The 14,392-nt window shown below is 38.2% G+C and overlaps 1 protein-coding gene across 1 annotated transcript in view; it reads left to right on the forward strand.

The window, feature by feature from the left end:
• ROS1 (ROS proto-oncogene 1, receptor tyrosine kinase) overlaps positions 1 to 14,392 on the forward strand; it is an 85,761-nt gene that overhangs the window by 41,155 nt on the left and 30,214 nt on the right. Inside the window, exons 14-25 of the mRNA XM_074538606.1 lie at positions 796 to 896; positions 2,842 to 3,056; positions 3,445 to 3,602; positions 4,171 to 4,333; positions 5,094 to 5,356; positions 6,175 to 6,238; positions 6,819 to 7,021; positions 7,494 to 7,705; positions 8,108 to 8,394; positions 9,298 to 9,474; positions 11,283 to 11,500; positions 11,923 to 12,064. Of these exons, the coding sequence (XP_074394707.1) occupies positions 796 to 896; positions 2,842 to 3,056; positions 3,445 to 3,602; positions 4,171 to 4,333; positions 5,094 to 5,356; positions 6,175 to 6,238; positions 6,819 to 7,021; positions 7,494 to 7,705; positions 8,108 to 8,394; positions 9,298 to 9,474; positions 11,283 to 11,500; positions 11,923 to 12,064 (2,203 nt within the window). The remainder of the gene's footprint in view (positions 1 to 795; positions 897 to 2,841; positions 3,057 to 3,444; positions 3,603 to 4,170; positions 4,334 to 5,093; positions 5,357 to 6,174; positions 6,239 to 6,818; positions 7,022 to 7,493; positions 7,706 to 8,107; positions 8,395 to 9,297; positions 9,475 to 11,282; positions 11,501 to 11,922; positions 12,065 to 14,392) is intronic.

A 14,392-nucleotide genomic window follows, 5' to 3' on the forward strand; every position in this document is an offset into this window, starting at 1 on the left:
GCAAATTCTTTTTTATTCACAGAACAGATTAATAAAGATCTGATTTTTATTACTGTTGCATATGGTATTGAATCTGTTATTTACTGCAGAAACAAGAAAACTCTATTTTGAATATTAGAACCTATTAAAAAGAAATAACAAATCTTTCACATCCCTGAAAGGAAGATGAAGCATTGAAGTAATGAACAGGAAGATTGTTTAGTTTCCTCCTCCACTTTATTTAATAATAAATTATTTACAAAAATTTAAATATTCAAATTTCCTGCTTAATCAAATAAATGAATTAAAATTTTGCATCTATTTTCCATAAGTAATGTAATATTTTAACTGTTTGTGTGTAAAATCTAAGCTGGAAAACAAAGACAAAAGACCTGAAATGCTTTTTTCAAAAGGTGATTCTGACTTTCAGACTGGATATCACCCACCTGTTTCAGACAAAGAATATTAAAATACCAGAGGTATTTTGGAGATTTTGACAGGTACTTCCACTAAGCACTTGATATGCTATTGCCATCATATCTGAGGTACTCAGATACTCCAGGGATGAACACTGTGACAGGTGTTAAAAAATGTTATCTGGAAAATCATCAGCTGCTATAAATAGGAGTCCACCAAGGACCTGATTATTTTCTAGTGTTATCTCTTTTTGTGTTAGAATAAACATTCATGGTAGTAATGCTATTTTTGCCAATAAAGAGGAACTCATGATGTTGTCTAGACAACTGTTATGCCTAAGGGTGCTTATCTCAGAAGTGAAGATGTGTTCCAATTGCTAGTTGGACTGTTTTTTCTTAGGTGGTTGGTGTAACCTTGGATCTCACCTATGGTTTTCTGTACTGGCTTGTGCAAGATAGTCTGTATCTAAACCTGTACAGAGCTTCTCTCTGCAAAGAAGGGTAAGTAAATGAATTGCAGAGATAAGAAAGTCTGTATTCTCTAGTTTTTGTCATACTCTTTAAGGAAAAATTGTTATCCAGTTTTGTATTTGCTGGGAAATGCCCTGACAAAGGCAGGAATGATCAATCTGACTCCATGTTCTCAGAAGGCTAATTTATTAGTTTATAATACTCTATTATGCTGAAGACTACTATACTAACTAAAGAATACAGAAAGGATACTTGCTTAATGCGAAAAAGATAATAATAAAAACTCGTGACTCTTTCTGGAGTCTCAACACAGCTTGGCCCTGATTGGCCAATGGGTGAAAACAACTCACCAGAATCCCATGAAACAATCTCCAAACACATTCTACACAAGCACAACACAGGAGAAGCAAATGAGATAAGGATTTTTTTCCTTTTCTCTGAGAAAAATCCTGGGCGAGGGGATTTTTTTTAGAGAGCGTGAATGCCACAGTCCAGTGCTGGGCACACTATTTTCTAATTTAATAATAAACAAAACTGAGAGCTAATGATCACGGCTAGCTGATGGCAAATTACATGTTGTGGTGGTTGGTAACAGTTTTACAGTGAGAGAAACAATGCACAGAACCTCAGCTGAACTGAGGTCATGCTCATCAATTTTTAGACATAGCTTTAGGAAATGATTGCTGCTTATTGTCTGTTTTATCTTGGCATTTACAACACTTGACAGCTTCCAAGTGCCTGGAGCTCTGTAACTGGCTCATCTTTCATGAATCTCAGGACTTGAACAGACCCCATTTTCTCACCTGAGCAAACAGTACTCAGCAGGCTTTCCTCTTGATCATCCTGCACGTGAAATGGCTGTATAACTTCAGAAAGACAAAGTTTATTAATGCGAAACATAAAGAACACTGTTTCTGGGTTAGCTTGATTATATACTAAAGCCTTGAGAAAAATGGTTTTCTCTAAGTGCAAAGTGTGTAATGCTCAGTAGTTCATGAAACTATGTTTTTGCTCCCTTCCATGTGGAGAATGGGATTATATTTTTTTTTTTTTTTCCTAGCATCAGATTAGATTGCTTAAACTTAATTGAGCAGCATCTGTATTAAGATGTGCCCATAATGTTGCAGGCTGGCTTTGTGTGGAATCAGATGAATTTTCTGACCGACTTTAGACTTGCTATGATTAATAGTAAACACTTAAATAATCAAAGTATGTGGATTAGTTTTAGCTGGAACATTCAGCTCCATTATGAACCAATTGGCAGCCATAAATCATTGTCCCTGGCATGCCAGAATGCAGAGATTAGAAGTGATCCAGCCTAATGGACCCGGATGGTGTGTCAAAGCTTTTCCAAATTTGTTTTGGATGGCATGTGTCTAAGTCAAAGACATTTCTGAGATGGCAAAATGACACGTCTTACAACATATTTAATCTCTTACCAAGATAAATTGGGACCTAAAAAGGCCTGTAAGTTTTGATGTACAATATGCAAGGCAGATTAAATCGCGAGTGATCCCAGTGAAGAATAATGTTAGTATATCTTAGTAAATAATGGAAGAAAACCAGTAGGGTCAAATAAATCTGGGTTCCTGATCTAGTGAAGTAGAACGAACCTCATGCTCTGAGGTAGACTTCACTGTTTCAGTGGAATTGCTGAGAAAAGGTGGGCTGATTTTTCAAAATTCTCATTTTTCTGCATCTATGCAGTGGAATTTTAAACCATTTTATAATTATTTTCCAATGGAATAAAGGGAATGAAGGTCCTTTTGTTCTTTCTGTGATGTCTCATATTCTGAAATTCTTTAAAGAGCTTAAAAAAAAATTGCTCTGACTTCCTGCCTCCTACATTTTAGAATTTGAATTATAAGTATTAAGAACTTGAATTATAAGAAACTTAACAATATGTTAAACCTTGCATAAATCTGTTCCCTCTACATGTGGGCTATCAGTTTGCTAATTTCATACGTTTCCACAGTTGTAGTACTTCCATCATCACGGAATTTGCAGCATGGAGTACTTCAGAAATATCTCCGGGTGCACTGGAATACTACAGTGGTCGTCTGTTCTGGATTAATAGGCTTCAGTTCATTACAGTCCAGGAAGTCAATCGGAGCCTTAGCATTCCCTTCTCACAAACAGCAGAGTTTACAGCCTTCACCCTTGTTCAGGCATCACTTAAACCTTTGCCAGGTACATTATTTTCTTCATCTAAACTCCTCAGTAAAGGTATTTACTGTCAGCCTGCAATTCCTCATTCTTGAAATTCTTTGCCCATTTGACAAAAGAGAAGGACAAGAGCAAATTATTAATAAATATATTAATAAATTATTAATAAATATATCAGGATATACCTGATATATGTGTATATATATATCACCTGATAAATATATCAGGATAAGGTGCAATTATAAAAGCTAATGGTATATGTATGGATAAAAAGAATATGTGTTATTGTTATTTATTGTTGCTATTTAATGTTGGCTTACAGGATTTACTTCCGTGTTCTAAGCCACATTTGAATAGTCTACCTATTCCTCACATTCCTTAGATTGTTATTCTTTCTTCTCTTTATGGACAGGAAACTTTTCTTCAATGCCAAAAGTGATTCCAGATTCCGTGCCAGAGTCTTCTTTCAGAATTAAAGGAAATTCCACAAGTTTCCTCATCACTTGGAGTCCCTCCACAAAGGTGGAATGGGGAACTGTCTTTTACTGCGTGGGATCCAAAGCTCTACAAGTGAGGATATTGATGCAATCCCTCCCTATTATCTACATTAATTACTGCATCTACTTGCTATTTTTAAAAAGAAATGGAGTTTGTTTCTTCTCTGGCATTTACAAATTGGTCAAGAATGAAATTAAATTGCAAACACAGTGCAAGTTGCCCAGTTTCTCCACCACTGCAGCCAGCAGTGGCTCTGGGCTTGTGATGGGGATGGCACTAGTCAGGCAAGGAGATCACAGTGGTCAAAAATTCATGAGAAAGCCTCTCACAGTAACTCAGAGAAAGAAGTGTCCTCTGAGATGACAGTGGGACAGGCTTTGCCTGAATGTGAAATGTAGCCTTTATCCCCGCTTTAGTACATTTGGCAAGCTTTACTTTAAATTAAAAAGGCAGATTGCTGGCACATGGCTACCTATCACTACAGTGCCACAGGAACTGTTGAAACAATGACCACTCACAGGAAGAGAAGCTGTGTTTTGATTTAGGTGACCGGTTTGGTGGGGGGATTTTGGAAAACTGAAGGCCTTTTGAGCAGTAAAGAGGTCTTGCTTTGTTTCGTTTTGTCTAATTTCATTTGCAGCCTCTGGAGAATGAAGGATGCCTTCACCCCCATAATCTGACAGTGCCATCCTACCGAGTGGATTGGCTGGAACCATTTGCACTCTTTGACTTTACTGTCACTCCATACACATACTGGGGCAAGGCACCAATGACATCTGTATCCCTTCGGGCTCCTGAAGGAGGTACTAAAATTTTACATCCTGTTCCTCGTGTGTAATGGGTACTGGGAGCAGCTCAGTGTCAGCAAGTGAAACCCTGGTGTGAAGGATGAGCAGCTTTCAGAGCTAGTTAGCTGCAGGCAGAGTTGCAAGGACATGTTTCTGAGTATCTTTGCCAATCATCTATTGCATACATAAATGCAGACAATTGAAGTAATTGAATTCAGAGCAGAAAATGCAGGGCAATATATCCAGCGTGTGCCTGTGACTATGAGCAAGAGAGAGAAACTGAATTCATTACAATGAACACGAAAAGCTGCATGCAATATCTTAATCACTTAGTAGATTTTTAAAAAATGCTATGCACATTTTAGTCTTGCTTCAGTGTTTATTTCTGCTCTTATGCATGTCAAAATTAAGTTAGCTAAAATATAGTGTTGAGTGACTGAAGCACTGAGAAAGCTTATGAGATGCAGTAGATTTTGAAGTGAATAAGAGAAGGAATGGAATATGCTCTGTGTTGTGAAAATTTTTACAGCCCCATAGTTACATACAGGACTTGGCTAAATAGATATGTCCCAATCTCAGTGCAGGAGTGCATTTTTTTTCCTGTTTACGCAGCTCTTTCTTTTGGCTAGGTAAGTTAAAATCAGATAGCAATGAAAACAGAAAGGAATAACCATTAAGTTTTAGATAATCTTCTGTAGAGTTAGTTATGAGTTAGGGTTTGTATTTTAACAGGAATATTTTGTTCTGTGTATTTTATCTTTATTTTTTTATACAGTTCCTTCAGCCCCTAGGAACCCTAGAATGTATGTGTTACAAAATAACCTACATGGAAGTGATGGGAAAGTCCTTGTGGAATTCAGGTGGGACAGACCTGAAAGGGATAATGGAATATTAATGCAGTTCAGGGTTTACTATCAGCTAGTGAATCGGAGCAGCAGTGCTGGCACTTTCATGGAGTGGATTGAAAGCAATGTTAAACCCACCCAGATGCAGTTTTCTCTCAAGGATGTGCTTCCCAACCTCACAGTAAGGTTTCAGGTATGAAAAATTACTAAGCTTGTCTCGTGCTAGATGGGAGATGTTATCTGTGCAGTCAGATGTGTTTGCCTGGGAGATGTTTTTTTTTGGCTTGGGGCAAGAGCTTGTGGTTTCTGCTTGTAGAGCTGCTGATTTGCTGACTCACCCAGGCATACCTACCTGGTTCAACTTCTTTTTGTATCATGTTGTTCGCTAAATGTTGAAGCTCAAAAGAAACTTTTCTAGAGGTTTCCCCAAACCACTGCTAGAAACTGCAAGTTGAACGTGGATTCAACTGGTCTGGTGGAGAGTGACAGGCCTTTTGAACAGGCCACAGTTTGAGAAAGTCAGGGACTCGGGTGGCTTCCATGGAAAGAGACTTCCAGTCCAAAACTTGTCAAGAAGTCATATTTTCATTGGGACAAGAGTTTTGAAACAGACAAAATGTGTGCTTGAAAGGCAAGTTAAAAATAAGAGAGCATGTAATAGACCAGATACTAATAAGAGAGAACACCGTGTTGGTTGCAAGGTCTGCAAACAGTAGGAATTGTTCCAGGCTGGGAAAGGAAACAAATAGACTGTCTGGAGTCCTTTGAGCTCTATTATATGTAGCATGGATTGTCAGTCTCTGGGTCACTGGTTAAATTTCTCTTCATAGCCATGGTCCCAACTTGAATGCAGCCTTTGAACTGACCAGCATAGCCTTGTGTCAAACAGAGCACACACACATATGTTCCTAGATGAGCAGACAGGGGTTTTGTCTCTGTTGGCTCTACAGGATCTCAAATGCAGTCATTTATGCTGTTAGATAAGATAAGTATCAATCTCCTGTCCCACAGGTGCAGGCCTTCACCTCTGTAGGTCCAGGACCTTTGTCTGACATGGCAGAGAGGAATTCATCAGGTATGGATGATTTAGTTGCTATCTCATGGCTTGTGTGTAATAGCTGGTGAAATGACAGTACAAGAATTTGGCAGTCTGATAAATAGCCTCCCACATGTTATGTAACATACAGCAAACACAACAGAGGAAATGGTTACCTCCTCTGATATGAAAGATTAACACATTCCTTATCATTCGACTAAATTTTGGGAATTTCAAGCCTTTCCTCAAAACTATGCTAAATGAGATTTTTTGTGCAACTCCAGGTTAGCATAGAATAGTAGGTTTTCACCTGTAACCTGTTTACTGCTAGAGATCATAATATATTTCTAGTTTGGCTGTTAAAGGTCATTAAATGAGCAAATCTGTTTTGCTGTGCTTAAATTTGTTAGGTAAGCATTCACAATGCCACTGAAGGTATCTTAGTAGTTTGACTGCGATGACAAGAGGGCATCTCATTGCTTTATTTATTTTCTGTTGCAAATACAATACGTTCATACCCAACATTTATTTGTATCTTGTACTTGCTTTCCTTATGAACAGCTGTGTTTATCTAGGATGGGATTTTTTTGTTAATTGTGCTGTGCCCTTTTCCTTCCAGATCTTTTCCCTATCCCAACTCTAATAACTATTTCTGCCAGCAAGTTGTTTCTTACTGACATAGACAGTGGTCATACCATGTGGGAACTTTCAGCCAAGACTGATGTAAAGGACATCTGTTTTATTGCTAATGATGACAAAGCATACCTTATCGCTGAAGATTCTCTTTTTATTCTTGATATACAGAATGCTTCAATGTTTCAGGTACTCCTTTGGTCACTCCCTTACTTGAGAGAATCTAGGAAAATTATCATTACTTGACCATTATTTCCATTGTTTTATGGCCAACTGTGTTTTTGAAAAAGTAAAAATGACTGGAGTCATTGTTAAAGTTGTCCTATTAATCATAAATCGTTTTACTGACATCTGCTTTGTTCATAAGATATTTTTATCAGATGTTCAATTTAAAATTCATACTAGTAAATACAAGAAATCAATATTTTGCATCACATTTAATTTAATTTACATAATTCTAATTTCAAGAATATGGAAGCAACAATTGATATATGTGGAACAATAGTTTTGATTTTTCTAAAAATATTGCCAATCCATGACATATGTTTGTATTTTGACTTCTACTTCCCAACTAGACATTTTTCTTTCAGAAACAAATTGGTTTTCATAATGTGTCAACATCAGGTTGAACAATTCTGTGCTTTTAAATTATTTTCTTAAGTTTTTCAGAGATGCGCATCTTCACAATGTCACAGCCATCACAGTTGACTGGATTGCAAGGCATCTCTTTGTTGCCCTGAAAACACCACAGAATGAAACTCAAATATTTTTTATTGATCTTGAGCTCAAGAAAAAATCTCTACAAGCCTTGAACAAGCAGCTCAGCAAAAGTAATTCAACTGTATCATCTCTGTTGTCATATCCTTTCTTAAGGTAAGGTACATACTAGTATTAACTTTTTTAAGAGCAAATTTTAGACATGATTTTCACTAAAACTGTTAAGGACCGAAAAGGACTTTTTATAGAGGAGGAGTTTTGGCATTATGTAAATCTCAGAAATTTTTAAATGTAGTACCACTTAAGTACTGCTAGTTGAGCTTGGACATACCTAATTTTAAAAAAATGTTTGTGTTTGAGTAACAATTTTAAATGATGCTTAAATACTGATAGGTACTTCTATATGTGTAATGCAAGTGAAAGTCAGCACAAATAACATTTTTTTTTTTACAGTAACGATTTTATCCAGAATAACCAGTTGTTGTGTCAGACTAGCATTGCATTTAGCTTGGTCAGGTTGAAGTTTTCCTACTGAAAGCAGTGCATTTTCTTTGGTAGCCGCTTGTACTGGCTGGAAGAGTTTGATAATGGCAGCCACGTGTTTTATTATGATATTCTGAACAACACCGCGCACCACATCCTGGGACATGGATTGGTAGAAAAACAGATGAGAAGCTACTGCACCTGTAATGTCACAGAAGCAGAGCTGGGAAGGCCTATGAGTATAGATCTGTCTGACTCCAAAAATCCCCAGCTGCTTTTCATCAGAGGAAGAGACGAAATATGGGCCTCAGATGTGGAGGGTTGCCACTGCTGGAGAACTATCAAAATACCGAATATTCAAGGTCTGAGTGTCTTTTATTTTTCTAGGTAGTTTGTGATTCTTGCTGTCTCTTACTTCAAACAACTTTCATTTCAGAAAATAGCATTCATGAAGCACTGATTATGGAACTGATTGATCTATAGTCAAATGTTTGTGTTCTGTGTTTCAGTTGTAGACTTTATTCATACAAACTAGAAGAGCAGTGTGAAGATGTTTACTGATGCAAGTGTGTATTCTAGTAAAATGTAAAAGAAATGCTACTGCCTCAAGTGCTACTTGTCAATAGATTTCATTTAGAATATTAACACATTATTTTGCTTGGGTTTTGTATTAGTTACATCTATTGCAGTTAATCTCAATGAAAAGATACAGTAACACCTCATGCCTGAAAATGGCATTGCAGACTTCATCATGTGAGGAAGGTACTTCACGCAGATAGATAATTCGTTTTGTATGACAAACTATCCATGTTTCACTTCTTGTGATAATAACACTTTACTCTTGGTTGCTCAATTCTGGAGGTGTGCTGGTAAAGCTGCTCTGTTACCAGAAGAGCTGTCTTAGCTGTTCCTGAGAGATGGCAGATCATGGTGGTTTTCATCTTGGAAAAAAGAGCAAAGTTTCTTTAGACAGCTCTTGCTTTCGTGTTTCATTTCTTGTGTTTGTTAATTGAATAGCAGTTCTCATAATTATTGGTAATTAAACACCTTCTAATCTACACCTGTAAACTGGAATAACAGAATCTCAGCATCATGAGACCTGCTGGGAAATATCAGAAATCTCTTGTCAAGAGGAGGTCACTGGGGATACAGTATGGCCAAAATGGCTGTATTGACTCACTGTGAAAACAAGCACCCTTCTGCTCTTGTAAAATCATCTGCTCAGGGTTGACTATTAAACTTATTTATGCAACATTTTCCTACAGGTAACAAAATTGGCAGCTTGACTGCAGATAAGAAATTTATATACTGGACTGCTGAAACAAAGGAATACACTGAAATTTGGCTAGCAGATAAAGAAAGCAGAAGTCACTTTCTTCACAAGAGAGCAAACCACACGCTGAAAATCTTAGCTTACAGCTCAGCAGCACAATCATATCCAGGTACAGGGGATTTGGGTTGTTTTGTGAATGTAACTAGTTTCTATCAGAGTACGTATTTAAGTTGCAGATGTGTATTTATATAAAGTATGCTTCATGGATTCAGGTACCTTCTACACAGAAACAATTTGGAGTTTTTAAAAAGGATGAATATAAGGACTGGCCTTGTGTTGAATACAATGGAAGGTCATGAATGATGAATATTTCACCTGTTTGTTAATGCCAAACTATGCCTATTTTCAAGGTTGTGTCAGACATGGAGATTTAGAAAAGGTGTGGTGCACATTACAGCACAGAAAAAGAGAAAATATGTTCCACAGTGTTGTATCCAGAGTTTGACAGTGATCCCTGTTGTGACAGATTTCTGAGTTTGTTCACAAATATATAAAACTTAAATAAAGGTCTGCTCTTTCAAAGATAGAGATAAAAACTCTGCTTATTAAAGCAATTTATAATGAAGTACCCAAGAGACAACTACAGGTTACCTTATAGCAGACCCAGGCATCACTTAGAACTCCTGATATTTTAAACAAACCATTGTAGAATGATAATGAAATAAATAAAACATTAGTTTTAATAGAAAATTAGGATTCATGATACCTATAGGGATTATCTTTATAAATGCAGAGGTTTAGAACAGCTACTAGCATGATGAATATATTCAAAATAATTATTGAACTCCAATTTTACATTAAAAACCTGGCTAATATACAAATGAATATTTTAACAAGATGAATTTCTTTGGAATAAAAAAATTTCACATTCTTTTGAGTAGCTGGTACAGTCATGCCTGCCTGTGGCTGCTCTGACCAATGCTCAGGCTCTTCTTGCCAAGTCTCTGGGCATGTTTGTTCTCATGAGATCTGTGTGGGCTTGGCTTTGATGTAGGAGCCTGGTTTGGCCCTGGTACAGAATGTGCCAATCCCTATCCCCAGGGACAGGGTTTCCTGCAAGAGCCCCAGGCTTGGCTGGTGCAGAAAGGGAAGAACCAAATTTCAGTCCAAATGGATTATTCCTATCCAGAGATACCCACAGAGATTTTCTAATTTACATTGACAGCTGCAAATACATTTGGAGGAATATGCATGAACCTGACTTTGGTAGCAGTGGCAGAGTTGCTCACTTTGGGAGAAAAGATCTTAACTATGAGGTCAGTTGTTGTGGCCTAAGGGCAAGAATTGGTCCTTGTACCTTCTTCCCTGTGCACATGCCTAAATTTCTTCCTTCTTAGCCGGAAATCCATTTAATATATTTTTATTTTGTTTTAGAAAGAACACTGATTTTCTTTTGTTACTTTTCAGTAACTGTCAGTGTAGTTTTCTACTGTTTTCTCCCTCCAGACTCCTTTTCCACCTCCCACATTTGTCTCTCATTATCTGTTGTTACATTACACATGGAAAACTGTTTGGAAGAAAAAGCAGATAACATTTAATTGCTAGAGAAAGGCAATGTCTGTGCAGCCTGTCTTTTCCATTACAGGCAAGTTTGGGCTCATCAATATGTACTGCCCTGACAAAGATGTAGCAAATTGTACAAATTACATCTTCTACTTCAAGAAGGACCTAAATTCTTTATTAAAATTGTATCTTGTCAAAGATAAATAAGAGTTTCTTTGAGGATCACTATTTTTGTGTCCATGAACGCAATCAAATTAAGTTGTTTCAGGCAGAATTTTCCTCTGTTTCTCTTTGTGAGAGCAGAAAGAATACTTTGTAGTTGTGCTTTCTCTTATGAATGGTGGCAGAATCCCATGCAAGATTGGATGGGTACAGCCATAATTTTAATTTTTAATCTTTTAATGTCTTTCCTAGATAAAAGATGCCTGATTCTCTTGCCAGTCACTGAGAAGCCTACTATCCTTGCTACGACCAACACCAGTTTTACATTAAGCTTGCCATCTGTCACACCACAGCAGCTCTGCCCCGGCATATCCCAGCCTACACCGACATACCTGGTATTTTCCAGACAAATTACAAACATCTGCAGGAACTCAAGGCAATGTTTGTCTGCTCCACAGCAAAAACCATTGGTATGGCTACTTCACACAGAAATGCATGTGATACCATCTATAAACAGGGAATGTGACGTTCACTTCTAGTGACTTTATGAACCATTCTGTAGCTTTCTGTCAGAGAGTTTTACCATTTCTACATCCCAACAGCAATTGTCCTTTCTCAGTGGTATTTGAAAAGTGGTAGATACCTTAGTTTTTCCTTTGTGCAAGAGCCCCCCTACTTTTTGTCTTGTTTTTTGGTATGTACTTTCTTTTCTGTAGGGACCTATTACCAAAACTGTGATTCAAACATTCTTTTTTTAAACACTAAAGTGTTTCACAATCCAAAACCACTACTGTATTACTTTTTAAGCACACATTTCATTGACAGATGATTGGGTTGCCAGATGACTCTCTTTTCTAAGAATGCATGTTTATTATCTGATTTGGACTTACAGGAATATCAGAGTCCTATTGCTGTCTTAGAGAACCTACAGCCATTTTCGAGTTATGCCATACAAGTTGCAGTGAAAAACTACTATTCAGAAGAGGAAGTGCTACCTGTGGGAGAAGGCACAGTTGGCACAACTCTATATGGAGGTTTGTTTCATATTTTATTCTGAATTTGAGCTGAGTTCTCATCTCAGAGGAAGATGTACACAGGTTTGGGCTGTAAATCAGAAAGCGGACAAACAGTCTGATTAAAATATAACCTGGGTAGATCTTCAAAAGGTTTTGGCAAACAGGCTTGATGAATTTGTAAGATTCATTCAATACATTTTTATTTATTCTTCAATGTTTTGGCTTATTTGGTTCCTGAGGAAAGATAAATTATGGTTAAAAGTGGCTAAACAGTTGCAGTTTCTGCCTTGAACCACATCTTTAAGTAAGTTGTGTTTGAATGTAGGTGTGATTATGTATGTTTAAATATCTGTTTTATGTATTCATTCAGCATTAAGATTTTTTTCCCTTGACTTGATGTCGCTCTCATGATTGCTGTTTCTAAGGGTAATGCAGATTTGTTTGGTTGTGAACCAGGCTGAAAAGGCAACACTTCATTTTTACTTTTGGCCTGAATGAAAACAGCTCATTTTCAGTTGATTTGAAGAATTTTGATGTGCTCTTTCAGTCCTTGTTCTTTGGGAATACTACATTCTGAGCTGGATGTCTCCTGTGCTTGTAAATACCTCAGTTAGGGCAAGAAGATGATTCTACTCATTCCCTGCTTCACCATACCTGTTTGCAGCTGTGGGGCAGCTGCTGTGCCAGTTTTCTTGAAGCTCTTGGCATTTTCCAGAAAGAGAAGGATCATGCAAAAAGTTCACGTTATGCGTTTGCATGTGTTGCAGCCCAGCCCAATAGAACTACCTTGCTCAGCACTTCTTCTTGTTTTGCATGTGCAATTCTGTACATGCACATTTGTCTTTGTGAGGAGCTGTCTTTCTGCTCCTCTGCAGATGACTTTCTCTGTGTTTTTGCTGAAGTCCCTTGCTGAAAACATGGAAAGAAAACCATTATGAGGGGTAGCTGTCCCCCATGGTGCACATAGTGCTTGCTCTTCTGTTGTGTCAGTTTTGCTCTGTTGTGCCTGGTGTCAGCAGCCAGTGTCAGCTGGATCCACATAAACTCTTCATTTGCAGAGCCATCAGGCACCTCTCTTAATTCCTAAGTCAGCAAGTCAGAATTATAGCCGAGTCTACAGTATATCTGTGTTTTGCTGAAAGACTGCGGAGGTGGTACCTAGGGATACTTGGTGTGGAAATCACTGGGATGTGGGAATGCATCTTCATTAGTTTTCTTGCCTGGGTTTTGTTCTGCAGAGTTGGAGCAGTTATTTTTTTTAGAGAGGGTAAGGGAGTGAAACTGAGAGGCACAGAGCCCTTGGGCACTGGCTCCCTTAGCCTGGCTGCATCGGGGCTGGCCATGGCTGGCACTGAGCTGTGCTGTGCAGCTGTGCAAGGGGATATTGCTGTGACATGCAGTGAGGGAGCCACAGCAGGACTCCTAAGGTTTTCCTTCACTTCATTTTACCTCTCTGTGCATTTTGGCTGCTTCAGATGTTGATAGAATAACTGAAATTAAAGTATGGACAGCCACCACTATGTTTTTCTTACATTCCTCAATGTCTCTTTCCCCAGCAATCAACTGTGCCCAAGAAAACATTTTATCCAGAACACCTGGCAACAAGTACATGCCAGGAGTCCTGATTTCCTTTTTCATTCCTTAGGGATGCACTCTGTAAAGGTTTCTTTAAGGGTTCATTCATAGAATAATCAGCCTCTCTTTTTGCCACCATTGTCCAGAGGAGAGCATCACATGTGAGCCGCCAGTGGCTTCTCTTATGCGCAGATCATTCCCTGTTTTTTATCCTGGGAGCAGTCACAATTTTCCCCTTAAAACCCTCTGTTTAAGGTGACCTTCTTTTCATCTTTCAAATGGAAGAGAAACAAGGGGTGCAGGCATATTATCACCCTTCTCATGGAATCCAGACATGTTACACTTTGAGAGTTCTCTAGTTCAACTGTGCTGGGTATTTTTCTCTTAACATCAGATCCCTTAGCATCTGCACCATCAAGCAAATCTGCTCCCACCCTATGTGGATCTCTGAATATTGTGAGCTAGTCTCTTCTACCATGCCTGCAGTGAGAGGACTGGAGGCAATGGCCTTTATCTGAGATGGGAGATTCAGATTAGATATCAGAAAAAATGCTTACACTGTTCAGGTGGTCAGGCACTGGAATATGTTTCCCAGGGCGTGGTGGTGGAGTCACCATCCCTGGGGGTGTTTAAGAGGCACCTGGTGTTGGGTGATGTGGTTTAGGGGTTCCAGTGGGAGTTCTGGTTGACAGTTGGGCTTAATGATCTGAAAGGTCTCTTCCAACCTTGAAGATTCAATCTTCCTATGGAGTAAAACAAACACCCCCAAAC

This window comes from Zonotrichia albicollis, chromosome 3 (assembly GCF_047830755.1).
Source record: "Zonotrichia albicollis isolate bZonAlb1 chromosome 3, bZonAlb1.hap1, whole genome shotgun sequence".
NCBI classification, from domain to species: Eukaryota; Metazoa; Chordata; class Aves; order Passeriformes; family Passerellidae; genus Zonotrichia; species Zonotrichia albicollis.